At 35.6% G+C, this 27,455-nt stretch overlaps 3 protein-coding genes across 5 annotated transcripts; 2 read left to right on the top strand and 1 right to left on the bottom strand.

Moving 5' to 3' along the window:
* The first annotated feature begins 1,967 nt into the window (after positions 1 to 1,967).
* LOC105179604 (uncharacterized protein At1g04910) lies at positions 1,968 to 8,650 on the top strand. The gene is made up of 10 exons (XM_011103247.2): positions 1,968 to 2,174; positions 2,274 to 2,418; positions 2,809 to 2,887; positions 3,075 to 3,145; positions 4,436 to 4,524; positions 5,162 to 5,285; positions 5,367 to 5,650; positions 6,253 to 6,382; positions 7,463 to 8,174; positions 8,434 to 8,650. Exons 1-9 carry the CDS (start codon positions 2,167 to 2,169, stop codon positions 8,075 to 8,077), a joined length of 1,545 nt encoding a protein of 514 aa, XP_011101549.1. The 5' UTR covers positions 1,968 to 2,166; the 3' UTR covers positions 8,078 to 8,174; positions 8,434 to 8,650.
* A 996-nt stretch (positions 8,651 to 9,646) lies between these two features.
* On the bottom strand, positions 9,647 to 19,926 carry LOC105179603 (TBC1 domain family member 13). Of its 2 annotated transcripts, none has more exons than XM_020691367.1 (10): positions 19,612 to 19,926; positions 19,210 to 19,495; positions 18,985 to 19,077; positions 17,826 to 17,930; positions 15,651 to 15,800; positions 15,366 to 15,464; positions 15,138 to 15,266; positions 13,128 to 13,307; positions 12,158 to 12,274; positions 9,647 to 10,012 (listed from the first exon to the last, which is right to left on the bottom strand). In XM_020691367.1, the coding sequence occupies exons 1-10, from the start codon at positions 19,713 to 19,715 to the stop codon at positions 9,848 to 9,850; spliced, it is 1,428 nt and encodes a 475-aa protein (XP_020547026.1). In that variant the 5' UTR covers positions 19,716 to 19,926; the 3' UTR covers positions 9,647 to 9,847. The 2 variants fall into 2 exon arrangements, with proteins under 2 accessions (XP_020547026.1, XP_011101548.1); XM_011103246.2 differs by having other exon boundaries at positions 19,210 to 19,555; positions 19,672 to 19,926.
* Positions 19,927 to 22,037: 2,111 nt separating this feature from the next.
* LOC105179599 (NAC domain-containing protein 78) lies at positions 22,038 to 26,604 on the top strand. 2 transcript variants are annotated; one of them, XM_011103240.2, is made up of 4 exons: positions 22,038 to 22,645; positions 23,507 to 23,784; positions 23,900 to 24,085; positions 25,591 to 26,604. In XM_011103240.2, the coding sequence occupies exons 1-4, from the start codon at positions 22,420 to 22,422 to the stop codon at positions 26,095 to 26,097; spliced, it is 1,197 nt and encodes a 398-aa protein (XP_011101542.1). In that variant the 5' UTR covers positions 22,038 to 22,419; the 3' UTR covers positions 26,098 to 26,604. The 2 variants fall into 2 exon arrangements, with proteins under 2 accessions (XP_011101542.1, XP_011101541.1); XM_011103239.2 differs by having other exon boundaries at positions 23,504 to 23,784.
* The last annotated feature ends 851 nt before the right edge of the window (positions 26,605 to 27,455 follow it).

Genomic DNA, 27,455 nt, shown 5'->3' with positions numbered 1-27,455 from the left:
GGGTTTAATTTTAAAAAATCTAAGAAGGTGTAAATGTAAAGGTTACTCTTCTCTCATTCCCCCACCTCCTTCCCCTTGCCCTACAATAAACCTATCACTAACTTAACCGCTTTATTTCAATATTTTTTAATCACAATCCGACGTCACTTACCATTTGAACATCAATAATTGATTTTCTTTTCAAATAATACTAATATCACAATAATATTTAAGTGATTCCTATAATTTTTATATGATTCAAAGCGATTTCTTTAGTTGTCCAAAACTATTTTGTTTGCAGTAACTTTAAAGCGAAATTTATTGAAAATAATGGGTTTTGATTTTTGCAGAATATTTATTTCTGGAATTGATTCTTTGGTTCCTATAACAGTTTGTAGAAACGCGTTTCTTACACGAGGAAAATATGTTTGATGTCATTTAAAAAAAAATACTTGTGTTTGGTGTCTGAATTGCAATTGTACAATTAAGAGGGTATGATTCAACTCGAAATATGCGACCACATTGAACGACCTCACATGTAATTTCCCCACATCGGTGATGGGTCCTGACTCCCGAGGATTGAAACACGTATGTTAGGCTCGTCGGGTTCATCCCAAACTAAGACCATCCGACGTTTAAGTTAGTTCGAGTCGAGATAGAAATATACAATCACAAGGTAAATAGTCAAAAACAATTAATGCCAGTTACCTCAAGTGAATTGTGCCTGAGTATTTATAGGATCCAATTTGACACTGTAGATCAAGTCACGTGTTGCCATCAGAGTGCCTCTCAACTCTAATCGAACGGTGCATGATTCTTCTTGATTTATTGGGTCGGACTACCGGTCAAAATGCGGGGCGGATCCAGGTGACCTGACCTGCGACTTTACGCGCGGATCTTGCTGTAATACTTGTTTTACCCTTAATAAAAGAGTTTTTTTTTTTTTTGTGTGTGTGTCTTTTTAACAGGTAACCCCCATCAGGGTGTTTTACTAATTTTTTTTAAAACATCTTATAAAATATTATTTTTATTACATGTCTAATATTAATTTAGTGGCAACATATTTAATAAACATATAAAAGATGTACATAAAATTATCCAAGTACTTGCACATAATCTTAGTACAATATATATACTTCCAAATTAAATAAATAATATTCTCAATTGCTAGAAAATATACAATTTAGAATATAAAAATAAAATTCAAATGTGTTATATATATTAAATAATAATTTACTCAAAAATAATTAAAAGAAATACTAAATTCTTAATTATGCTCATTTTTAGATAGATAATATGATATACCATTATATGTGTAGTAAAACATATAAATATACTTAAAAGTTGTATTTATTTCACTCAATCTTTTTAATTTAGTCAATTTATATAATATATACGTGTGTTCATCAGTTCGGGTCAATTGATTTTTTTAGGCAATTTGTTTGTTTATATTTTAGGGATAATTACACCCCTCCTATGAGATTTAGTGTAATTATATGTTAAATTCTTGTGAATTGGGAAATTATATTTAGTACTCTTAATGTTTATTTTTATTTGACAAATAGATCCACTCGTTAGTCAAAATTCACTGAATTTGCTAATATTAGCACTGACACTCCATATTACTTGATATTAACTTATCACTGACTTATTACAAGTTAAATAAATACTTTTCTGATAAAATTATTCCTGTATATGTCATATGCAGGTAGATTACCACCCTTATAAGGGTAGTTTGATTAAAAAATATTTATTTTTGTAATGAGTAATCGATATTAAGAATTTAATTCAATTTTTTTGTTAATATTAATAAATTCGATAAATTTTAATTAATAAAAAAATTTATGTATTAAAAAAAATAAATTAAAGAATATTAAGAATTTCTTAGTTCACGAAGAAATCTATATATGAGAAGATATAATTATACCAAACCTCAGGGAGCATAATATAATTATTCTATATTTTATGGTTCGATTTTTAAATTTGTCCCGACGGTGGCAAGCTAACAGGATACCATTTAACCCATCCAGTTAAGCCGGAGTGACCCGACCCGCCAGCAGTTCTGATTCGACTTCTCATCAACGGATCTCTCTGTCTCACACACACGCCCGCAGGTTCTTGCTTGCTGATACTGAAGAAAGCTGCTGAATGTAAAAAGTTTGGATCTAGCACTACCAGTAACAGAAAATGAGGAGGTAATTTGTTCGAATATATTTGTGTATCTGATATTACTGATTAATTATTATTTAAATGGAGTGCGGATCTGCTGATAGGATTTTTCGTGGTTTCCGCAGATTGGGGCATAGGCATCAACTGAAGCAATCAGGAGTTAAGGGCATGTTTGGAAGGCTATCGGTTGCTGTCATTGTGCTGGTGATCTGTACTGTTTCGCTTTTGTCCACTGTAAAGAGCAACACTCGATCCTTGTCTCAATCGGAGGTACGTATTGTTACTTAATGATTCCTTTCGAGTCATTATATGAAAATTTTAGGTTATTTTTGTTTGCTTTGAGGCATGGAATTTTCTTTCTCGTTCTTTGGTTTGTTCTGCTTTGTTATTATTTTAAGTTCTAGTAGTTAGAAATTGGTTAATTGTGTAATGGAACAATGTGTCATTTGGTTTAACTCTATTGGTCTATTACTTTACTGCTTCATTGGAATGGCGGCAATTGTTCATGTTAAACACTGACAGGTTAAACTTAGAAACTATAGTTATTTATGTTTTATGGTAGATCTGATATATACATATGCTCAGCATTATCCCTTTACATCTTACCAACACTTTATGCAAGTATGTATTCATTTGTTTTGCTTTGTTGTGTATGAGTAGGTTGATGTGGATATGCTTTGGGGACCGGCTGCTTCTGGTGGGTGGCGGCCATCATCTGCTCCAAGATCTGAGTGGCCCCGTAGGTTTTTCAAATTTGTTTAGAATTAATCTCTTTTGTTGAATTCAAGTGGGTTCATCTCGAGACAGTTTTTGTTGTTTTAATCGATTGTCTTTCCCATGAATCCATGAGCTTCTGTAGATGCACCTTCTGTGCCAGACTTGTCTGGCTGTACTGATTATGGTTTTATGTCTATATAAAAATGCAGCTCCTCCAACAGAAACTAATGGCTACTTACGAGTCCGTTGTAATGGTGGCCTGAATCAGCAGAGGAGTGCGGTATGCACAAAATCTTGTTTTTATATTGTATTAATACTCCTGTTCTTCTTTACAACTTTCCTTTTCTGTCTTTACGTGGGCCTTGAGCTGGTGATAATTAGTATCTTGAACCCTTCATATTTTGTGATTTCAAAAGTTTTTCTCCTGGGATGAAATTTCTCTGATTAGTGTAGCTTAAATGTACTCTTGATTGTTTATATAATTAGCTTAGTTTGATTCTTTTGATTAATAGGTGTACCAACTAATGTTTATTTCTTTAGTGTTTGCACTCACATTGTACCACTAGTCAATTACGGAAATACTTCAGGTTACTTATGGATGCCTATTCTTCTTTCTTAGGTGATCATTCTCTAATTAATTTATATGGCATGAAGAGAAAAGTAACTTTTATAATTTGTTTGACAATTGGGTTAGTCTAGAATTTATTTTTTCAATTATGTTCTATGTTTGGAGGTGTGTACAAATGAAGCTTGGGGATCATTACTCTGGTCCTCTCTTTAATTACTTAAGAGGTTCTGTGTTCATGGTATAAAAGTTCATCTTTAACTCTTCTTATCATACTGCTTTCAGTGAATTCATTGTTACAGTTGGAAGCATTTGGTTCAAGTTTCTGACAATGGTATATGTGTTTCAACAACAACTTGCATTTGATAGGATTATGTAACTTTAAGATGAAAGCTTAGTCATGTTTAGTTTTATTCTTCTCCTGTCCCTTTCCATTATGAGATAATTGGCAAATTGATTCTATTTTTTGTAAAGACTTTTGAATTAGACCCTTTTTCTTTGTCACTGAGTAACCTATTATAATAAACCCTTATGCTCCTTCTCTGCTAACACCTAGTCTCCTAGCTCTCGGAAATTAAACTTCAGATCTGTTAGCTAGCACATAAGGTATGGTAGGGTAATAATTTCTCATTTGTTTCCTAATTATATCATTCTCATTTGGAAACCTAAATTCAGGTATAATTAACTTGTTATTCCTATTTTGTGAGAATGCTGCCCTTCGTGTGTGCTTTTATGTCTAGACGTGAGTTTCTTTGTCTTGCCACCATGTCTAAATGTCAAATTGTCTTTACTTGGTTGATTGTCAGATATTTGTTTATGAAGCACATATGACGCCATATCCATGAAATTCAAATTGGCCTAATGGGATAAGATGGCATAGTATTTTATTATCTCTTTTCCCTTCTTTATTATTATAGATAAGGCCAATTCTCATCTTCAGTTTATCAGTTGGTGGCAAACATTTGATGTACTCCATCTCACTCCATGAACTTTTGTAATATCTAGATTTGCAATGCTGTTCTTGCTGCTCGAATCATGAATGCCACACTTGTGCTGCCTGAACTGGATGCGAATTCCTTCTGGCATGATGACAGGTGCCTGTTTCCATATTGAAAATACTACCTTTTACCTATAGAATATTATAATATTTGTTGTGTAGATTCACATGAGATTTAGGCATATTTTACTTGAGATTTCTGCACCTCTGGTTTCTTCCCATGTATTCTGGAATGTGAGGAACTGTGGTCTCAAAGTTAATTTGATATTTATTGTGGATTATGTGATTTTGGGATATTTATTTCTGCATCTCTGGTATTGGTGGTTGTAGCACGATTCATAGTTTAAATTCCTCTTGAAAGCTTGAATCTATGATGCTATTTTAGAGCCTTTTGATAATTTAGTAAGAGTAATGGCTTTGTTTAAGTGGATTTGGGTCAGCTTTTCTGGTGGTGAATGGAATGTATAATCAACTTATAGTTAAAAATGTGCACTTTGCTCCAAGAATAAAGTTTGATATATGTTGAGTCATTATCTAGGTTCAGAGTCGGTGAAGCGGAAGTGAACCTAATGTTTTGAAATGTTTCCGAAACTTTTGACATTGCAAAACTTCCAAAAGAAAACCTCATATGCATTTTCAACTTATTCCTCTCGTCATTTTAGACCATTCCATTGACTCAATTTAATTTTATAGCAGCTCAGTCGTGATGTATTTTAATATCTGTTCCTCTGTAGTGGTTTTCATGGTGTCTATGACGTTGAGCATTTTATCAAGTCATTGAGATATGATGTACAAATAGTGGAAAGCATTCCAGAAATCCGGAAAAATGGGAAGACCAAGAAAATTAAAGCTTTTCAGGTGGAGCTCATGATTAACGGATAAGTTTCTAAATAGGATTTATTTTAGATTACATTTTAATGCAAAAATTCTGGCACTCAGATGCGGCCCCCAAGAGATGCTCCTATCAGTTGGTATACAACAGAAGCTTTAAAGAAGATGAAAGAGCATGGTGCTATTTATCTTACACCTTTCTCACATCGTTTGGCTGAAGAGATTGACAATCCTGAGTACCAGCGGCTAAGGTGTAGAGTGAATTATCATGCTTTGCGATTTAAGCCTCACATCATGGAGCTGAGTAACTCAATAGTAAATAGGCTTCGTTCGCAAGGTCACTTCATGGCCATCCATCTTCGCTTTGAGATGGATATGCTGGCATTTGCTGGGTAAGTCCCTACTTTCTTACTGCCACTCCTGAAAATATTGTTCCATGGAATTGAAAATACATGTCTGAACCACCACCCATGATCTCGTCATTTGAGGCCCCTGGACATTTGAATCTCTAGGAAAAGAGCAAACAAGGGACACAAAAAGGGAAAAAAAAAAGTAAAATATTGAGGAAGAGAGCCTTTTCGTTAATTTCTCCTGTAGCCCCATATCTTTAGTTGTTTAGGCACAACTCAGTTAATTGAAGTGATTGCTAAACCCCTGATCAGGCATTGGCACTCTTTTCTAGTGCAAGGTAGGAATCCACCATATTAGTTTGACTAAAGTAGAAGTTACTGAATCTGGTGATGTTGGGGCATGGTCTACGTAGAGACAATGATAGCCTGAAATAACAGACATATGTTTGTGCGGAACTGAGTATAAATCAGTAAAATAGCTACAGAGACTTGATATCTACATGGCAATGATGTGGGATTCCAGAATCCTCGCTCAATATTACATGATAATGGTCTGGGGAAAGAAGCTTTTTGGCAGAAAATAAGAATGTTTTTTATATCAAAGAAGTTTAAAGTTATTATATATCTCATGTAACTTCTTGTAGGTGCCTTGATATATTTACTCCAGAAGAGCAAAAAGTTCTGAAGAAATATCGAGCTGAAAACTTTGCACCAAAGAAACTTGTTTATAGTGAGAGAAGGGCTATTGGAAAATGCCCTCTAACTCCAGAAGAGGTAATTCTTCAATTTTGGCTATTATTTTTGCGATCTTTTCCTCTGGTGGGTGCTATATCTTGGTTTTAATTATTAAATAACTACATTTACTGCAGATGTATATACTGCCGTGATTTACGTGAATTTCTCAAAATCTTATAATCTCTGATATGATAGACACTACATGTTGACTAGCAAAATGTTCCATCACCTGAAAAGAAATAGGATGCTTATTTGCTACCAGAAATAAACGTGGCAGGACTGCTCGTCATCTCTTGCCTATATTCATTTGCTTGTCGAAACTTTTGTTTTTCATCTCCTTTGATAAATAAATCAGAATTGCAATTTGCTTCATCATTGGTTGCGTGCTGACTGCTTCCTAGTAGTCTTCTTGGTTAGCACTGTCATTATTCAATGACATGAAGAATTTTGTACAAGTGATAGAACTTTTAGTTTGCACTCCTTGAAATAACTCTTGCTTTCTTAAATATGCAAGCTCTATTCCATGAGGGTACAAATTTTCTAACTGTTTACTTATTGAAGGAACAAACATTGTCCTCGATATTCCTATATGCAAAGTTGTTGAGGTAAAAATTTTACTGTCAATTTGCTTAACTGCTATCCAGAACAATTTTGGTGCATTTGACTTTGTATTTTTTTTATGAGGACATGTAAATCTTTCCCTTAGAAGAGTGGCAGTAACCGGGTGAAGGTCCAGGGAATGCATAGTGCCTTTGTAAGTGGCAACAAATGTGTGCCGATGCAGTAACCGAGTTTAGATGAATTGGTATTGGGTCCAATTAATTACTGGGATTTGTTCCTTTAGAGAACTCATAAATAATCTAGGATAAGTGCCTAAAATGAAGGATCCATATCAAACTTATATAGAGACTACTGATACCTGTATGAACTAAGAGGTATTTTCTTTAAAGTTGGCTTGTTTCTGGTAGCATTCATTAATATCATAGCTGATGAATGACGGCATTATCTTGCATATCAGAACATAATATAAAAATGACACATTGGACTATGCTGATCACTGTGGAGGTAGTAGGCAAACACAGTTCTCATTACAATAAATGATTCTCCAATGACTTGCAGGTTGGTCTTATCTTACGAGCAATGGGGTTTGACAACTCTACCAGAATATATTTGGCAGCTGGTGAACTATTTGGTGGTGAGCGATTTATGAAGCCTTTTCGATCTTTATTCCCTCGGCTTGAGAATCATAATACCTTAGACTCTACTGGTGAACTGGCGAAGAATACACGTGGCCTGGTCGGGTCTGCTGTAGATTATATGGTTTGTCTGCTTGCTGACATATTCATGCCAACATATGATGGGCCAAGCAACTTTGCAAATAATCTTCTCGGCCACCGCCTCTACTATGGCTTCCGTACAAACATACAACCTGATAGGAAAGCTCTTGCCCCTATCTTTATTGATCGGGAGAAGGGGCATACAGCAGGTTTTGAAGAATCTATCAGGCGTGTGATGCTGAACACAAACTTCGGTGGACCTCACAAGCGGGTCTCACCTGAGTCTTTCTACACAAATTCATGGCCTGAGTGCTTTTGTCAGATATCAGCTTCCAATCCAGTGGATAAATGTCCACCGGATAATGTTTTAGATATCTTGGACAGCCAGTTGAAGACCGGAGGAGTTGATGACTCAGAATCTGTCACATCAAATTCAACATCTGTGGCAGATAAGTAGGTTTTTACATCAAGAACTAGGTGACATGGCCCGTAATCCCTGCAGCTGCTACATCATCATGCAACTGGGCCCACTAGGGGGTATTTCTCCTATTCAGGTGCTTCTTTCCCACATTTATATTTAGACCGATAGCAATATTTAGTCTGTCTAACCATGTTGACAGCATGTCTCCTTTTATCTGCACATAAATTCTGTTTTTATCTGCACATAAATTCTGAAAGACACCAAATTCTGGTTGCATTGCCCGGAAATGACAGATTATTTTACTATGTACCGCCAACCGTCAGGCTTGATTGTTATAACTTGTTTTCTGAGATGTTTGCACGCTTGCTGAAATCCTTTTTCTACCTCCCCAGGCCCTTTTATTAAGCTAGTGCCATGACTTTGAAGAAACTAAGGACAGTGGCTGTAGGTTGCTCGGGAATGGAACTGCGACACAGGTAAAGAGTATTGTTATAGCGGATAAAAGAATCCTAGTGGTATTTTTCAGATGGATGCTTTGTTTACAGATTGTACTAATAGACTGTAAATGACATGATTATTTTTGAAGAGGAAATGGAAATACATTACTCATGGAGGAGCTGGTAAAAACCGACACAAATTCCCAAGTAGGGTGGTGTCTAATTATGCTTACTTTTCCACAGAACAAAACTCATCTTCCTCCAGATCTAGATTCTAGAAGAAGCTTTTCAATAGTGCGGAGAACAGAACGTCACGCGCAATACATTGTGTTTCTTAGATATGCTAATCAGCCTGTGAAACTGAATTGAGACGGGATGCGAAGAATATGATTGTGCTTTTTTCTATAGCTGTGTGCATAAAAGAAGAAAGTAGACTTCATGGGGTTTTAATTCATGTCCTCTAAAATGAAATTTTTTCAAGAGCTCTTGGACTTGTTAACATTGGCGAGTGTCCATTGGAAGCTCGAAAGTACCCGTAAATTTATCACATTTGTCCTGGCATCAAATAATGGGTAAATTATATTTTGTTCTAATTATATAAGCTTGAAAGAACCGTAAATTTATCATTTTTGCCTTGGCATCAAATAATGCATTTACTCTTACTGTTTGTCTTAGTGAATCTTAATAAAAAAATTACAAAATTTATATTCACTCCTTAATTTATTTATTATTAATTTATTACATGTTATATAAATTTTTTCTAACCAAATTATTCTTATAAAAGTAAAACTATACCGAATCACAGACATTAATACAAAATAATGTATAAAAGCAAATTGATCATAAATGATTTGTTCAACTAAAAAAAAGTCAATAATAAATTAATTGGACATAAATATAAAATTTTATTTAATTTTCTTATTAATATCAATAAAAATATATATTTATTAGACGAAAACTAACCATCACGGAGCATATAATATTTCAAATTATAAGAAATTTACGTAATTATCCCATTTAATAGAGTGGAGAGTGTTTTGATAGTTCGACCTAACCTCCAATGATGAAAATGCAACTGACCCTAAACCATGCAACCGACTAATTTTTTGTAAGGCTGTATAGTTTGATCACAAGTTCATAATCTAGACCTGAACTTTTGACAAATAAAAGATCCAAAGTGGCCAATTTCCACAGAATCTCTTAGTTTTTCTTTCCTCATTCTCATGTCGTTGGTTGTTACACAAAGGTCCGGAAGTCTAAACCAACTGAAGAATTCCTGGAAATCACTATCAAGTTACATTTACATCCTGCAACTTTACAATAAATAGAATAAATAGACGAAACGGCTAAAATATTCTATTGAAAAGCCTCAGCCCGCTGGGTGAACTCGCAACTTGCTGGCAACATAGAGAATGTGGCTAATGTTCGAAACTGGGTAGTTCTGCAGCAACTTAAGATTAGACGTGAAGTCACCTGCGAGTAAACGCTTCCGAACTATCACCAGCATTGCACAACAAATACGGAGCAGAGTTTCCTGCAATTTTATAATAGTTTGCCAATCAGGTCAACTCCAATTTCAAATTCGTATGAAGTAAGGAAATAAGCCAAGGAACAAGAACCAGGGGATATGCAGATTACACTTGTGCCTATAGTTGAATAACAGTTTAGGACCATAACTGCAATGAATCTAAGATAGGAGTAACCTAGTTGCAAGTTGATTCGGAAATGGTTCAGTACATTATTCTAATTTTCCTACCTACCTACTTGCACACTTCCAGAAGTAATGGAATAGGCAATGTCAGTTATTGAGCACGGAAAGGGGATATTACTGAAAAATTTCACAGTTCGGAAAACTATGTTGCTCCATTGGCAATTATGTTTTACAGTATAAATTATGTTGCTCCATCTCCAGATGTCTTCAGGGAGTGTAAAACATAATTACTCCATCAGCAATTATGCTTTACGCTCCCTGAAGACCTCTGGATATGGCCAAGGGGAATTTCTAATGTAAAACATGACTTACATAAGGGGTGAGTGTAACTTTCCAGATCGAGATCTTTGTTATGTGTGCAAACCATAGGAATGTCTATGTAAGTAGCAATAAATTTCCAAAGTACAGTCATCCATATGTAAATGGACTGCTCAGCGAATAAAAGGTTTAAATCCATCAAACAGCACATTTTATACAAGTTTGCCATCCAGGGACAAGGAAAACAGTCTTGTCATTATAACCAGGACACCATGGTGCAAGAACTGAAAATGTTTTGAAACAATGAAAGTAGGGGAATAACATAACATGTGACAGTTAGTGGGACCAAAAAGAACATAAGAAAAATTGATGGCATCCCCTCCCTTGAAAAGACTGAAAGATATGACACGTCATAACTTTCCAGTAGTTGCATGTTGGATTTACTTGTAAAGAAAAAGGTAACTTATTCAGGAAACAAGTATTTGAGGAAAGACCAACCAGCATGTCATACAGATGACTATGGATTTTTTTTATAGGATTTCAATTTCTTTCACACACCTATCAATCTTTAGAAGGCACACTTAATATGAGACTTCCAGCATTGGCGGGTACAAGATGAACATATGTTGGCTCACTGGCTGCCTTTGCAGTTAGACTATTTCATGACTACCTGTCACAATGGACCAACATCAAAGTTGCAACATGGCCTAGCCTCACCTTTGATAACTTTCAAGTTTGAACCAGCTTCATTCTGTTGACTGGAAAAGGCCTAACAGACCCTACTACCCTATATGCTGCTGTATCATTGTTCATCTCTGAAGTTAAAAGTAACTAATGTGTCTTTAGATGGACCTCTTATCTAGGTCTGTCACCAGTGACGGTCCAGCAATTATCTTAGTGGGGACTGAAACTGCCATAATTGAATATGCTCCAAGCATCTCATCACATTCTCCTCAATTTATTTCGAACAGGCTCCAATTTGTTCACTTGTCATCATGTCCACTTCTTCCTTATCTCTTCTTGATCTAGAGTAAGCTTAGCATATCATTTTGTCTAGCTCTAGTTATGTAACTTATGGATGTCATATGAAATGCTTAACCTTAATGCTATGTTTGAATTTGGTTTTTGTGAGGAGAAAAATTATTTCCTCGCTTAAAAAGGAGGTAACTTTGTATTTAGTGTTCTAGACATTTTGCTTTCCTTTTACCTTTTTCTGACTAAAACCAAAGGTCCAACCATCAGCCTAAAGGAATTAGGATGGATGCAGGCATCAGATCCTGATTCCTGTCTGCCTCCCATTGAAATAACATTCCTTTTCTTCTAGTCGATATACTTTAAGGGATGCAGAAGCTTCTAAAATAACTACAACAAAATCCTTGTTTGTGATCTACAGTTGATTTTATATCATCCAGTTTTAGCAAATTGCAGCGTGGACAAAATTTCCAAGTCTTACGAGCAATCGATATCATCAATGTAAAAATGCACAAGAGAACCATCCTACAAGTTGAGTTTCATGTCTCTACTCAAAACAAATAAATATTCGCTAAGGAACACTTGTCCTGTACTCTTTCCATTTTTTTACTCAATGATAGCTTGACACTCAAAAAGATTAAGTACCAAAAACTCTACCTAAACAACATGCAAATTAACATGTAAGGTTAGATAATATCGACCTGCAAATGAAATAATTGATTAAAATTTTTTACTTACTTGAGGACCATCAGGGTCACTCAGAAGTGTGTCCCAGATTATGAGACTGTCTGCAAAATTGAATTCTTGGGTCAGAAGGAGAGTAATCCACCTGAATGCATAAAATTGGGGATTGACCTGCACATTCAGACACACTATATGAGTAAAAGAACCATGCTCAAGAATTGAGATAAACAAGTCAACCAATTCAAATGCATAAACTGAAATCTTTTACAGCTAGATAAATAAGTACTATCCACTTTGCTGATACTCATAAAACTTGAGAGCAACCATGTGAAATGCAATGAAGTGAATTACTGAACCATCAAGGATTGCTTTCAAGTGATGGTAGTAATTACTGAATAACCTTTTTCTTGTAGTAACGAGGCATGAATTTCTTTAGCAGATTAACGACCAATTAAATTAAGAAGCCAACTTAATTAAAGGGCATATAGCCAGTAATTGCAATGATAAAAGTAGAGATAGACTACAACTTTATTTGTCACAGGGAATATTATATATATTATCAATATTTCAATCCATCCTCATTCTTATGTGGGGCAATACCCTTTCCCAGAAGTTATGAAATCCTAGAATACGGCATATTAAACTAAAACTGAAATCAACACTATCATTTAATGAATTAACAGAAGTTCAACATTCCAAGTGTTTCTCAGTTAACAGACAACAAGGTGTCCTTTAGTACTTCCACATTAAACAAATGTCCGAAAGGCCTCCACAAGAAACCGTCACTTGATGATTAACTTAATATATCCCTCAACCATAGCCAAACAATAATATGAAAACAAATGTGTCTGAAGATCCAGTATCTTTTGCTACCAATTTCATGTTATAACTAATGCAAAAAGGTTGCTAGCTATGGTTACCTGTATACAGAATCCTCTCACATATACAATTCACATTACCTTTGAAGATTGCAAATAGAGGGCTCATAACATGAAGGTAGAAATGAGTATGTATAGAATCTTACTTTTGTTGTCATCTCAAGGTGACGCCACAGCTCCTCATCGTGCTCCTTTAAAAGACGTGATAATCTTGTAATGGTGGCACGGATTCCCACTACACTGTTATCAAGTTGTTGAACAAAATTGTCTCTAAATCCACTCAACAACTCCACAAAACAGAAGAAAGCGTCAGCTTCAGCAGAAGCCTGCAGGACTTGGAAAAGGAAATAGTAACTGAAAAAGAAACCTCTAAACAATATTATAGTGTATGAGAATTATCGAACCAAAGAAAATAATCACACAACAAAATCATTTTCTTCCCACTTGAAGCAAATGACTTTTCATCCTGAACTGCTGCATGCTATGATCAGAAACTAAAATAAATTACAATTGTGTTAGCTGTGTTTCCTAAGCTGCTCCATCCACAGTTTACCTTGACTTGTCATGGACATAGATTCACCTTTCTTTAGAGGCACATTAATCAGGTAAGATGTCATTAATCAATGTGAAATTAAAATCTAACTCTTTCCTTGTTTCAGGATCCTTCTTATACAACCTCAATCACTGATTAAACCTATTTGCAGCATCTGTGTTGATTATTAGTTCCATCTTCACTGCTCCTACCGGCTAAGTAATTTCAGGATAGGAAAAGCTGTTGCAAAACTGTAACTTCTCATTGCTGGATACCAACAAATAAACACTTTTAAGCTGATGGACTCTTATGGAAAATGTATGAGTAACATATAAATTGGCGGAGACCTATTTATGCATGTTTCTCACTTGTGACTAAGCAAACAGCGATCGACAACTCAACATTCCAATGATTTGGCATTACTGATACTCCTCCAAAAGAAGGTCACCCATGTTTCATGATTAGGCAGGCCGTTTTGCTAATGTCTGAGACTCTTGAGTAGATCCTACTATTTGAAGATCAAGTCAACAAAAGTTCTATAACCATAAATGCAACCTTTGGTTTTTTCCAGGATAAGTGTCAAACGCCTTTAGACACTCCTAGAGGATCTATAGACTGTTTCCCCTTCCAACATTAAAATCCAATTTTTCTCCCAAAGCTCCAGCATGCAACACAAATTCTTCTAAAGCATATGTGTTCCCTTGTCATTCAGTATTTCACCTCTTTCCTCCTCACTAAAATGCTATTATGAACACTGTTGAAAAAGACAACAATCTAATTCTTTCATCATCTTTGAGAATTCTCATATTCACTCTTTCTTCTCTTCATCAGTTTTTCTTTGTTCATCTATTCTTGTATGCTGGGAGATCTAGTTTTATTGATCCAAGTGTTTTTACAGACTCCTTCCAAAGACAATCTCTCACTACAACATAACCCATAAAATGCAATTGACAGCAGATAAGAAAATATCCTAGCATCCCCATCATCAATTCCCATATCTTACTCCCTAAACTTAAACAGAACACGTAGAAAGTACAGATCAGCAGTGATTTCATCTGAAGCAAACACCTATTATCCCAGAAATAGCAAGTGCAAATTAAGAGGGGTCCCTTTTTGCAAAGGAGAAACTCAGTTGGGGCTCTGAAGGACAGTTCATCAGGAGGTTGTTTGGTTGAAAGCAGGAAATAACAGATGCGTTTGGATATGGCAAACGGGAAGTTTCAGAGGATCCTCCACTTTTGTTTTCTCTTTTGTCTTTCTACATCACCATTATCATCTTTGAGGTCGCGGATAAGGAGTATATTGTGGGAAGCCGATCACCATATATATATATATATATATATAGGTAATGCGAAGATTCCATATATTAGTGAAAAATATGCAAAGAACTCGAGGCATTCTGTTGACATCATTTTGAAACAGCAGAAAATGCAAAAGGCACTAATTCGATTTGGAAAGGTACAAAAATTTATGCATACTTCAGCCAGAATAATAACTTAAGAACTGTATTATCTTTTTGACCATTTGGAAAGACAGCACTTGATGTCCAACTGTACCAGAAAAAGATTCAATTACTTCATTTCATCATAATTAAAAGTATCAGAGCATGGAGTCAAAATATTACCGCATTTTCCTCAGTAGGATCATTTTTTAACACGAAGTACAGTGGGGCCAAGATTTCATTCATCCCTTGCACATATCTTATTCCCGGATTCAACTTTGCGAATACAATCAATATGTTCTTCAATGCCTCCTGAATGAAAGATGCATAATGAAAATAAAAAAGATATACCTATGTAACTTTAACAGCTCCAAAGAAAGAGCAGAAGCAGACAAGTAAAATTAGGGTTACTTGGTTGGATTTAGCAGAAGTTGAGTCCCCTGAGAAGAAGTGTATGTCTGGATGAGTACGCATGACATCTCGGTCAATCTGTTCCATGATCTCGGCGTCCTAGAAGTAATATATAGGAGCTTTAATAAGTCTTAATCTTTGTGTTGTTCAGATGCAGAATTCCAATTGCACTATTGTTTAGACAACTGTTAACTTAAAAGTTCAATTGTGCAGAATAAAGGATGGTAATGACAATGGACGTAACATCTATTTGACATGCTATACAATTCTATAAGGAAAAGGTACCTGGAAGAACTGATTCCATATGCTACTCTTCCCAAGACTTAAGGGATGTTCTCCATGACTTATCTCTGATCTCGACAGGTAACCTGGACTGCCGCGATCCACTTCATGGTTCTCAAGACTTGCCTTTTCCAGCTTCCTTGCAATCTCTGACTGACTAGCCATGGAAACATTTAGAAAATGTCGAACGTTTGAAATGTGTGGTGGAATTAGTTTTATTTAAGAGCAGAAATACAATGCCACAAATGATTAATTTGCTTCAGGCAATACAGATTTTTCCTACTAAGCTTTCTGCATGTTATGTATCTAAAAAATGTTAACATTTTAGTATGGTAAATCATAATCTAACAAAACAAATAAAATCTCAAACAACTTAGGTCTCATTTACTTCTCCAGATTGGGCCGGATATCCAACCCAATCCCGGTGTAATATGGTGTTTACTTCATTTTGCTCCAGCCTATTATGAGTGGCTCCAGTGCAAAATTGTGGTGAACTAAGTCAGGATTGGAATTACACCTAAAGAGGTGGGATTTTAATTTGGCCCACTCCATGTAATATAAATAATGTTTTTGCTCTCCAAAATATCCTCATCATCAGCCAAGCATTTACCCATTCCCCTACTTTTTCCCTAAATTAGCAATAAATCAACAGAGATGATTCTCGTCTGACCAGATTGTCTCTAGATCTGCTCCATCAAAAGCTTTGCAGAGTTCTTCAATGGCGAAGAAACGAAAAGTCCCTTTTTCTCAACAGACCAATGAATAAAAGCCCATGACAATTCGTGAAGTAGTAGAGGAAGTAGAAGAAGAAACCTCCGAAGTAGAAGAACGAGAATAACAAGAAGAAGAAAAATCTGAAGCAGCATCATCATCAAAGGAGAAAGACCCGAATCCTAGACCTGCTTAAAGAGGCTGCCGGAAAAGACCTGAAACTCCTATTGAAAATCGTCTAGGTGGCGGATTCGGACCCTATCCACTAGAAAATATTTGTACACTGACTCAGTTGGTATGACACTTCCAAGCAGCTTGACTAGACCCATGGGGATGGATCAGGCAACAAAAGTTTCGCGATTATTACTTATAAGTCACCAGAAGAGTTCAAGAAGGCAACAGGGAGCTAATTAAGGTGTTTGAAATTGTCAATTGCATCGCAAAAAGTTTGTGGAGAAAGACAACAAGAACGAATTTTACAGCAGCGTGAGAGAGGAAGACAAAGAGTGGCCTTCCATTTTCTTTTCTTCTTTTTGGGGAATATATAAAAAGGGAAAAGATTTACTAAAAACCCCGGAAAAAATTGCTGATTTTTTTTTTAATAATGACCAATTGGTCTTATTATGAGGTAACTTTGACATTTCATAATTTTATTCCAAATGAACTGCTTGCTAGTAAACATGAAAAAAAATTATTACACAATAATTCAATACTTGATCTAACAAAGTAAACAAAATATTATAAAATCATATCACTACATATCCCAAATTTTATCAGGCAATAATATATCACACCTCACATCACACAAAGTAAATGAGGCGTTAGACTAAGAGTTACGAAGCAAGCATCAAAGAAGGTGAAGGTCGTTGAAAATATAGGCTCTGCTTTAGAAGAAATAACACCCTCTAATATGAGACTGCCTGCAGTTGGTGGAAAACAATAAACAGTACAACATTTTGCATGCAAAGAACCAGTAAAATGTCATTCGTGAAAAGGAATCGCACTTTAGAGAACAGTTATGCCTGCTTATTGTCCAATACAGTAATTTTCTGCACTTTCAAGAGCAGTTTTAGTCAGGATTCACCCAACACTGTACCTTGTAAAGGAATTTTATTCAACCAATAAGAGAACAATGGTAAATTTTCAGAAGCTGGTACTAGATTTTAGAAGCAGATTATCTAACAACAAACACAAAAACAAGGAAAAACAAGAAAACGAAAGGCACTGTGGCACAACTTGTGCACTCAGGATTTCTTTTTGTGCTTTTCCAAAGATTTATCTTATTATTAAAAGGCCCAAAAATACCCACTTGCAAAACATGTAGCCTATTGTTTACCTTGACAATATACCTCATAGGAAAGCCAAATTTCTAATTTTTATTTGTCTACCTGACTTTAGTATGGCATATCCTAGGTAAAGTATATCTCAGAAGCAGAATATATTGTAAAACAATATTCAAGAACTTACAGGGTTCATTAATAGCTCTTCTTTGAAATTCTTATACTGAGACCTTTTCTTGGCCACTTCTGAAGGCCAAAGAGAGCGATCAGTTGGTAGATACCCCAATAACAACTGCAAAGAGTTCACATGTACACCTTAATCCAGATTTCAAAATTTTACGATGTCGAAGAAACAAAAAGTGAAAACACAAAATTTAAGAGTCATCCCATACACTAAATAGCATCTTAATTGTCTAGCTTTCATCAATTAATTATACTTTCTTAGACAGACTTATAACTTTCTAAAATATGAAAAAGGTTTCACTAGAGTCTAGTATCTTACTTTTGCGTGTTATGTTAAAGAAACTCATTTATTGTTTAATAATATTAAGAAACACATATAGCCCATAAATAAGAAAAGAAGGAGAGACTGGTGCATTGATTCTGGAGATGAGCCCCTACTGTCCGCATTAGCGTTAATTATTGCTAGTGTAAATTGGTCAAGTTAATAGAATGTTTGATTTTAGTATTTGGAGTGTCCATCAAATGGGATTGTGTAACACTAGTTTTTCCCCTTTCCTTTCTTTCAACAAGTGAATATTTGCTAATATGTACATTGGGCGTACTGATTATTCACTCACTGCTTTCTGTTCTCACAGTAAAGGCAAACCTCACAGGAACCAGAAACTATCAATGTCACTATCACGAAAAATCTCTCGAAGAAATGCTTTAATTGATTGTGCTTCGCAAAAACTTTCAAATAAGCCTTCGTTATGACAGGCAGTTTATTGTTTCCCATCTTAATCTGATAACGCAATGCGGCATTGTGTTATTATTGATTTTTCCATATGTCGCTTCACAATATACAGTACAGCATTGCACTTCAATTTTACCAGTTAAAAATAATAAAGGACTTTCTCCCAGAAAAGTACAATATCCTTACTGCCTAAATAAATATGAAGTTTCAAAACATGAATAAAACACAGTGAATTCAGTGTGACTGTTGAGAGATAAATATAAAAGCTCATGCATCATCCCCAGAAAATGTTTTCAGGATACAACCATTATTTTCTAAAATTGGAAAGTGCAACACCAGTTGTAAACTGAAATAAACTTCGTTATCCAACAATCATCTTGCATAAAAGATGTCCATAAAGATCACAGCATATAATCTAACAATTCCATACCTTCCAAATCGTTGCGCGAATACCAGCTCCATCAGGTATGCCTTGTGATGCTAGCTTCCGCAATTCTCCCATATTTATAACCTTCCTCGACAACTACAGTTTGAAACAATAAACACGCAAAAAGACGGAAAAAAAAATGTAACTATCAACAGGAAAGCTAAATGAGAAAAGAGGCGCTGAAACAAATGACATTTAGTAAAAACGAAAAGAATAACGCCAGTAAACCTCTTGTAAAATCTGAGCCTGCCTAGAAGTATCCACAGCAGCTGGAGGCGCCACTGAACCGGGACCAGCACCACCAGAGGCCGGAGAATTTGCTGACGAGCTACCATTTTCATCATCACTGTCACAAACACTAGTACTATTTCCAGAATGACCACTCAACGGATTCCTAGTTTCCCCTTTTGCAGCACTAGTAGCGTAAGCTGAGGAGGAAGCCGGACGCTCGGCCGGCCTCGCGACGGCCGGCGGTGGCACCGGGACGGGAGCCTCGGCAATAGCGGGGGCGGTGGTTTTCGGCGCGACGTCCTGCGGCGTAGGCGGCGGCGAAGGAGACCGATTAGGAGATGACCAGAGGGAGCTGTTGAGCCAATCGGGGACCCGTTCAATAGAATAGCGGGGGCGGTGGTTTTCGGCGCGACGTCCTGCGGCGTAGGCGGCGGCGAAGGAGACCGATTAGGAGATGACCAGAGGGAGCTGTTGAGCCAATCGGGGACCCGTTTCTTCATCATAATTAGAGAAAATTGGGGCAAAATGCGAGTGGATCGAAGAGGGAGTGGGTAGGAATTAGTGAAAATCTGAAGAAAGTGAAAATGATTGTTGATGGAGGTGAGGAGTGACGATGTATCGTGGAAGTATCGATACAAACAGCGAATCTATACGTGCATTTCGACTTTGGGTGGGGTTGGGGTGCGGAATTGGGGCAGCCAGGTGGAGCGCTGGATCACGTGAATTGCACATATTGATGATTTGACCTTTAAAGAAAAAGGGGGAATTGCTTGTTTAGTCCCCCACAATCCCAGGGTGTCAAGCTTCCTCTCAAATTTGCCAAAACAATTCTACTCCTCTTTATTAACTCTCCATTGCAAAAATGGTCTTGAAAGACACTTTGCTGTGACTTCTCACAAAATTTGAGTCCCAAATCAAGTACCAAGTTATTAGTTAGAAAGTTGACAAAAACACATGTATGAGTCAGTTCTACTATAACTATTATTAATTGAAATAAATTAACAATAATCATTCATATCGCATATCAATATCTAACAAAAACTATTACAATAATCGTATCCTGATCATTCATATCGAATATTAATATATAAACAAATACTATTACAACAATCGTACCCTAATCGATAATATCAACACATATTATTCATTAGAATCAACGCACCTACTATTCAATAAACATAACATTCTACACATAAAGTAGAGTTCGAACTCATGACCTTTAAGGTTATGAGTCTCAAATTCACCAACGGGGCGCCACATTGGCCTATTAATTTATATTGAAGAGGATGCACAATTGCACATGACAGATCATCGATTTCAGTTGTAATGAACGGAAGGAATCATCCAAAATTTGTCCCTCTTTTCTCATATTATTACCTGTTGAAATTCATATAATATTACATCTCGAACAAAGGTAATTCTAAAAGTTCACATGGATTTTCGTTTAGTTTCTAATGCCATGGACCGTTGCTAAATGGCCACCCACGATGACGGGCTTTCTTGATCAAGAGTTGATCAAGAATTATTAATTAAATTAGATCTAATTAATAATAGTACTGGACAACCCAAGTCTAATTGAAAGGTGACCTAAAGAGTCACACACAGATCACCGAAAAAGGATGAGGAATTAATTCCATAAATAATTGAATTATTTGTATACGAGAGCGATCCATTAAATAGATAAGCCCAATTATAAATTGATTGAATTAATTTATATTGGGCTTGACCTTATTATTTAATAAATTGAACTTATTATTTAATAAAGGCTTATCGGGGGTTCATATATTTAATTAGATTAAATATATGATGAACTTAATTAAGTGGACTTTAATTAAATTGAATTTAATTAATTGTGCCTGGTATTTTAATTAATTAAAGTCGGCCTAAGCCCATCAATTAAGTTAGTGGAAATAATTAAAAAAAGAAAATTATTGACTAACAAAAATTTAATAATGAATATAATACATTAACCATCTAATTAACGTCATTTTATTTAAATTTAAATCGATTTGAAATTCGAACTAATTTTTTTTTCCAAGCCCAAAAATGAAATTTTTCATAAATGAGGTATCCAAATCCACATTTATATATATATAATATGTTTCAACATACCCATCATGTGCTAGAGCCCGTTTGGTGCTGAGTAGGTTTAATTTGCATTTTATGTATAGCCATTTAGTTACCTTTATAATTATTTAATGCGATTAAATTCTATTAAAATCATGTTTCGATCAAAGTTACACTTTGTAAATTTTATTCCCACCATAATTACTTTTCGTCTAATTATCCATTATATTTATTAAGTAATCTTTTAATTGGTACATTAATAAAAAAATTGAGAATTAGTGCAAGAATCTAATTACATTTTGCATTTGGTTTAATTGTAAATTTAAATATCATAATAACTTTTTCCAAATCAGTAAATTTTAAATAAATCATGCCGTGATTAATTATGCAACAGCCGACTCAAAATTAGACCTTAAAAAAATCTAGTAATTGATACTGAAGTCTCATAACAAGTACGATTTATAAAATTAAATATACAAGCGTTTATTTTTTTTAACATGAATTAATTATATTGTAATTTTTGATAGTTTGATTGTTATTTGAAAAATATAGTAATATATTAATCGATTTCTTAATATACTTACATAATAATATAATTATAGCTTCTATAATATATATTACCGATTATGCATCACCAAATTACCTCTATTTGTAGTTATAATTATAAATTAAATTGTTAATGAAAAAAAAATCTAAATTCGAACAATTATTATTTTGAAATATTAGAACCGGCCAACGGCTCAGGCTAACACACTCCCCAATCCCATCCTTTTCTTTATCCTTCATTTGTTCTTCGATTTCTGTGTGAAGCAAGCATCCATACCCACTCACACACACCACTCTCACCATTTTTTGGCCCATGGGCAAAAATCAAGACCCCCCTCAAAAAGGGGGGATAAATTATCTGTTTTTCATTTTATTTCACTGGTGAATTCATAAAAAGAAACAAAAAAACCTCTGCTTGCCTTCTAATCTTCCTTCATTTCTATTGAAGCCCAGGTTTCTTGCTGCTTTTTGAGTAGACTTCGTATCTGGGCTTTTGAATTTATGTCTTGAGTGTTGTTGTGTAGCCTCAAGGCTCTGAATTTTTCCCTTTTTTTTGGGGTGGGAGTGGGAGGTGGGATAATTGGAAATCTTGGAATGGAGATGGGACAGGAGGTAGTGGTGGCGGCCGTGGGCACAGGGGCGAAGCCGGGGAGGATGGGGGCTCCGCCGCCAACTTCCTTGGCACCGGGGTTCAGGTTTCATCCGACGGATGAGGAGTTGGTGAGGTACTATTTGAGGAGGATAGTTTGTGGGAAGCCGTTCCGGTTTCAAGCAGTTACAGAAATTGATGTGTATAAATCTGAGCCTTGGGAGCTTGCTGGTATATATATGAGATAAATAATGTTTTGTTCATGTGTAAATGAGATTGAATTAGATGTATTTTTATGTTATTTCCACAATTTTCTTGTTGCATGAGAATATCTGTTTTTCTTTTTTTGGTGGAGGAACAGGGTGTTCCTTGGCTTGTTGATATGGCTTTTATGGTGTATGGTTAAGTAGTCCGTAAGAGGTTTGTTTTGTTGGATGTTTTTCTTACTGATGTTGTATAGTTGAGTTTTACTTTGTACAATTTGTTGGATTTCAGATATAAATGAAGAATTAACTGCAAATAAGTCTTATAATGATGGTTTTCTGTTGGGTATGAGGAAACATGATTTTAGTACCTATGGCATGTAATGCTATGAAGTGAAGTGCCGGAGATGAATTAAGGTTAAAGATGAGATTTTTATGAACTTGATATAGTTAGATAAGAATTCAGCGGGAACTGAGACAACACCAAGTTAGAAGACACATATGTAGACTGCGTGCCTGTTTACACGATTGCAATCTCTGTGGTGTAAAAAATGCTGCGAAATGAAGTCTGGGAAAATTGGATGTTTTTGGTGTAAAAATAGTTGATAATGAGACGTATTATACCAGTGATAGAGGATGAAAGTTCAGTGTGAACTTTCGAAAGGTTATAGTGATTGATGGGCGCGGGTAAGTGGGGATGCCTGTTTCTGTAATCATGCTTGGCTACTTGAAAATTGCTGATAAGGGATTTATGTTGAGTGTTCTTTGCATTCGTTTGGAAGTAAGTCTTAATGTGATCTGTTTTTGCTTTTCTCTATTTTTGTCTATGAAGATCTAGATTCCTTTGGATCAAGAATAATATTTTTTTATGTGTTTTTGCATTAAGTAGATTATTCATCGCTGAAGACGAGAGATCTAGAGTGGTACTTTTTCAGCCCCGTGGATAGGAAGTACGGCAATGGGTCTCGGCTGAATCGTGCCACTGGCAAAGGGTACTGGAAAGCCACTGGGAAGGATCGATCTGTACGTCATAAGAACCAAACCATAGGAATGAAGAAAACACTTGTTTTCCACAGCGGGCGAGCTCCTGATGGAAAGAAAACTAACTGGGTAATGCATGAGTATAGGCTTTGTGATTCAGAATTGGAAAGGGCTGGCGTTTCACAGGTATGAAATGTAATTTAGTTTCAATTCAGTGCTCTGTTATTTTTATTTTGCAGAATCATCTTTTGGAAAGTTATGAATCTGAGAAGTTCCATTTTGTTGTTTTGTGAGGGAAAAGGATGCCTTTGTGCTTTGTAGAATCTTCCAAAAAAGTGGTCTGGGACCACCCAATGGGGACCGATATGCCCCTTTCGTTGAAGAGGAATGGGATGAAGATGCAGCACTGGTGATTCCTGGAGGAGATGCCGAGGATGATGTTGCCAATGGTGATGAAGCACGAGGGGATTGTAATGAACTTGACCAGGTTTATCATCAGATCTTTCTTTAATGAATGAAGTTCATTCCCTTTAGGGGTATCACCTTTTACTTCTACAAAGTTGATATGATTTGCATCTCACTTTTATCTGGCTACATTTCTAATAAATGAGTCGATAAATGTTTCATCATGCACTGCAGCACCGTATATGTTTTATTGTGCCCGCCTACTAAAATCAGGACTATTGAACTTATGCCTGCACTGAGTTCAAATTTATGTGTGCTGTGCTTTGGGCTTTATTGCGGGGGAAGTATGAATCAGAATCTTTATTTTTGGATAGAATATCCGCACAGAAGACATTTTCTTTTTCCTCCAAACAGAAAAGACATAAAATGATCTAGAGTGAGACTCTATAGTCTAAGTCTATTCACCGCAAGCAAATTGAGTAAGATACAGGGGATCCAGGCAGGTCTGTGTTTCATACATTAGCAACACTCTAAGATGCATCTTGACTGTCTATCTACTGTTTTATTAGCTCGTCGGTTGCTGATCTTACATATTGAGTTGTTATATTGATCAAGAGGATAGAGGAAACGGAACTTGGTAACATAATATGTCTGTCAACGTGGACCAAAATATGCCTGCATGTGATATTTGTGGATTAAGATTGTACAGCACAAATGTCGATACAGTTCACCACTTCATCTCAGTATGATATGGGGTCAATGAGAAAGAGTCCCTTCACATGGGATTAAACATTATGTTTCTTTTTCTGGATGTCTGAGAATAATATCCTGTCCAAAGATAGGATTTTTCTTCCAAAAAGTCAAGCCTTCTTAAGTTACATGATTTGACTGATAAAGATTCTTTGCCACTACATTTTGAGAGGATGAAAGTCTAAAGTTGCAGCCGATGCTTATGTTGTGTGCTCCCGTATGGAATTTGGTGCCAATTCAAATGTGGAACTTATAGTCAACCAGAACTATCTCATGATCTTATACCAAGACATTCTTTGTATCTAAAGCCAATGAATTCTACAGATCTTTGTTCATTTCAGGGAAGTTATGGTTTACTAGCTTGATCTTGTGGGGATCTGATAAAAGAGGTGAACAGGAAAACTAGGAAGAAAATAATTGCGTTGTAAACCAGAGCCAGTCTACAGTTTTGGTGATTCATTCTGGAAAAAGACGACCTGAAAATGTTTAAGAAATAAGGATATAGTTAGCTAATAACTGTTCCTCATTTGCTCATAGGAGTGTACCATTGTTGGAGCATGTTGATCATCTACTGCAGTAATTGAGCTTGATATGGATGTATGATGAAGAGTTAATATTATGTCTCAACATTTTACTATAGTGCATCTAACTCCTCAGTATCTTGAATCTTTCTTGCATGTTGGTTCACTATCACCTAAATCAGCATTGCAGAACAAATTAGTCTGTGATTCGGGACCTTCTCTGAGTGTTGCAATAAGATGTATTATATATTATGTTACACGTACTCATCATTTGCATTGTTTCTAACCAAATAATTGATCATCCAATCTCTTACAGGACACTAGCCCTCTTAGCATTGCTCCTCCCCAGGTTGAGAATCCAATTGAGTTCCCAAGTCTTCCTTTCATGTGCAAGAGGGAGAGATCGAGCGAACCTGAACCCCTCTCATTAGCTCAAAACAGCAAAAGATCAAAGCATGATGATCCAAACTCCAGCCATGCAAATGGGTCTGAAGATTCAACCACAACTAGTCAGGATCCAACTACAATGATGATGACGAAAAATATTTCTGCACTTTTAGAATTTCCCTTACTACAACCTGTTGGGTCGAAGGAAAACCATCCTGCCAACCCGCCTACGTTTGACTCCTCCAACCTTGAGAAATCTGTGCCTCCTGGGTACTTAAAATTTATCAGCAATCTTGAGAATGAGATCCTGAACGTCTCCATGGAGAAGGAGACGCTCAAGATTGAAGTGATGAGGGCACAAGCAATGATAAACATTCTTCAATCACGCATCGACATCTTGGCCAAAGAAAACGAGGAGTTCAGAAGACAAGCCTAGGAGCGCAATATCCTCTACCGCTGCTGTGTATTCTAGTTTTGTAGTTGCAGAAACCATCTCTGTTGGCCATTTTCTTTGATTGCAAATACTTTTGTCTTTCTTAACAGGGACGACGAGTTCTTGGCCTTGAAGAGATTTAGCTGTTTGCGGCATCCATTTAACCTATCTTTAGTTTAGTTTAATCTGAACGATCAATCTGTCGACTATGTCTTTTCTCATTCGAATCAAATTGACTTCTGAGTATTGGAGTGATGCTCCTATGCTTGAATTTTACCTGTAATGGCAACTCGTCAGGGAGGGGGTAGTTTCGGGATTATATGTCATTTATGTTTATGTCGTGTATCAAGTCCCTTGGGCAAAATTGTACTTTTGGTCCTACATGATAGATGGTGTTGTATTTTTTATTTTACAGTTTACGAATTTAATACATTTGGTCCTATAGGATGAAAGTTGTGTAATTTTAGCCCCGTAAAATAAAAATTGGTCCTAGCTAGCTGCACGATTTAACCTGCCTGCTCAATTTGTTTCTGAATCTTTGAATTTGGGAAGTGTTGTTTGTGGCGACGTACGCACTTATTTTACCCCTTTGTTGATGTGTCGTACTAGTTATTTTTTTCATAAATATGGAATAACATTGTCTATGTTTACTCCATATTAATTTACAACTTGTGTTTGCAATTTAATTAGCATATATTCGGAAAAATTGTACTTTTTATCCTACACGATAGAGAATGTTATACTTTTGATCTTACAATTTATGGACTAGTAAGTTTACTCTTATAGGATAAAAATTGTAGAATACTTAAGTACTTTTGATCCTACAGTTTACGGGCTTAGTACGTTTACTCCTGTAAATAAAAAGTTTTTGCATTTTTTTTATCCCAATTACCACAACTTTTTAGCTTATAAGACCAAATATGAGAAGTACGTAAATTATGAAATTAAAAGTACAACACTCTCAATCGTATGAGATCAAAAGTATAATTTTTCCCAGAAAGATTTCTGTATTCGTATTTAAGTATTATGTCTGGTACTACATAACAATTAGTTATAAATCAAAGGGGTAATTATATTTAGATTCCTATAAAATATGAAACTACACTTTTTTTTAAAAAAAACTTTTAAAATTATATTACATCCCTTTTGAAAATTCTTCATTTATAACCAACATTCTTCTATTAGAATTTGAACGAAAAATATTGACATAAAAAAAATTATATAAACCTTCACTTTAACCTCTCATTCAACATTCTCTAGCAATTTTTAAGGGGGTAAATATAGCATATATATAGTTAAAATGTTGTGATTGCAATAAACAATTGTTCCCAAATTATGGTCATTAGATAAAATAGATGTTG

The sequence above is a fragment of the Sesamum indicum genome, unplaced genomic scaffold (genome assembly GCF_000512975.1).
Source record: "Sesamum indicum cultivar Zhongzhi No. 13 unplaced genomic scaffold, S_indicum_v1.0 scaffold00177, whole genome shotgun sequence".
Lineage (NCBI taxonomy): Eukaryota > Viridiplantae > Streptophyta > Magnoliopsida > Lamiales > Pedaliaceae > Sesamum > Sesamum indicum.
This window is presented reverse-complemented; position numbering and strand designations above follow the sequence as displayed.

Bases quoted from the DNA above. Each gene is read 5' to 3' on its own strand.
- LOC105179604 (XM_011103247.2), top strand. The intron at 4,525-5,161 runs GTGCCTGTTTCC...GTTCCTCTGTAG, and splicing joins TCCTTCTGGCATGATGACAG to TGGTTTTCATGGTGTCTATG. The intron at 6,383-7,462 runs GTAATTCTTCAA...AATGACTTGCAG, and splicing joins GCCCTCTAACTCCAGAAGAG to GTTGGTCTTATCTTACGAGC.
- LOC105179599 (XM_011103239.2), top strand. From the start codon at position 22,420: ATGGAGATGGGACAGGAGGTAGTGGTGGCGGCCGTGGGCACAGGGGCG. The intron at 22,646-23,503 runs GTATATATATGA...TTTTGCATTAAG, and splicing joins TGAGCCTTGGGAGCTTGCTG to TAGATTATTCATCGCTGAAG. The intron at 24,086-25,590 runs GTTTATCATCAG...AATCTCTTACAG, and splicing joins ATTGTAATGAACTTGACCAG to GACACTAGCCCTCTTAGCAT.
- LOC105179603 (XM_020691367.1), bottom strand. From the start codon at position 19,715: ATGATGAAGAAACGGGTCCCCGATTGGCTCAACAGCTCCCTCTGGTCA. The intron at 17,931-18,984 runs GTATGGAATTGT...AACTCTTTGCAG, and splicing joins TTCGCGCAACGATTTGGAAG to TTGTTATTGGGGTATCTACC. The intron at 10,013-12,157 runs GTAAGTAAAAAA...ATAAAATTGCAG, and splicing joins GTGACCCTGATGGTCCTCAA to GAAACTCTGCTCCGTATTTG.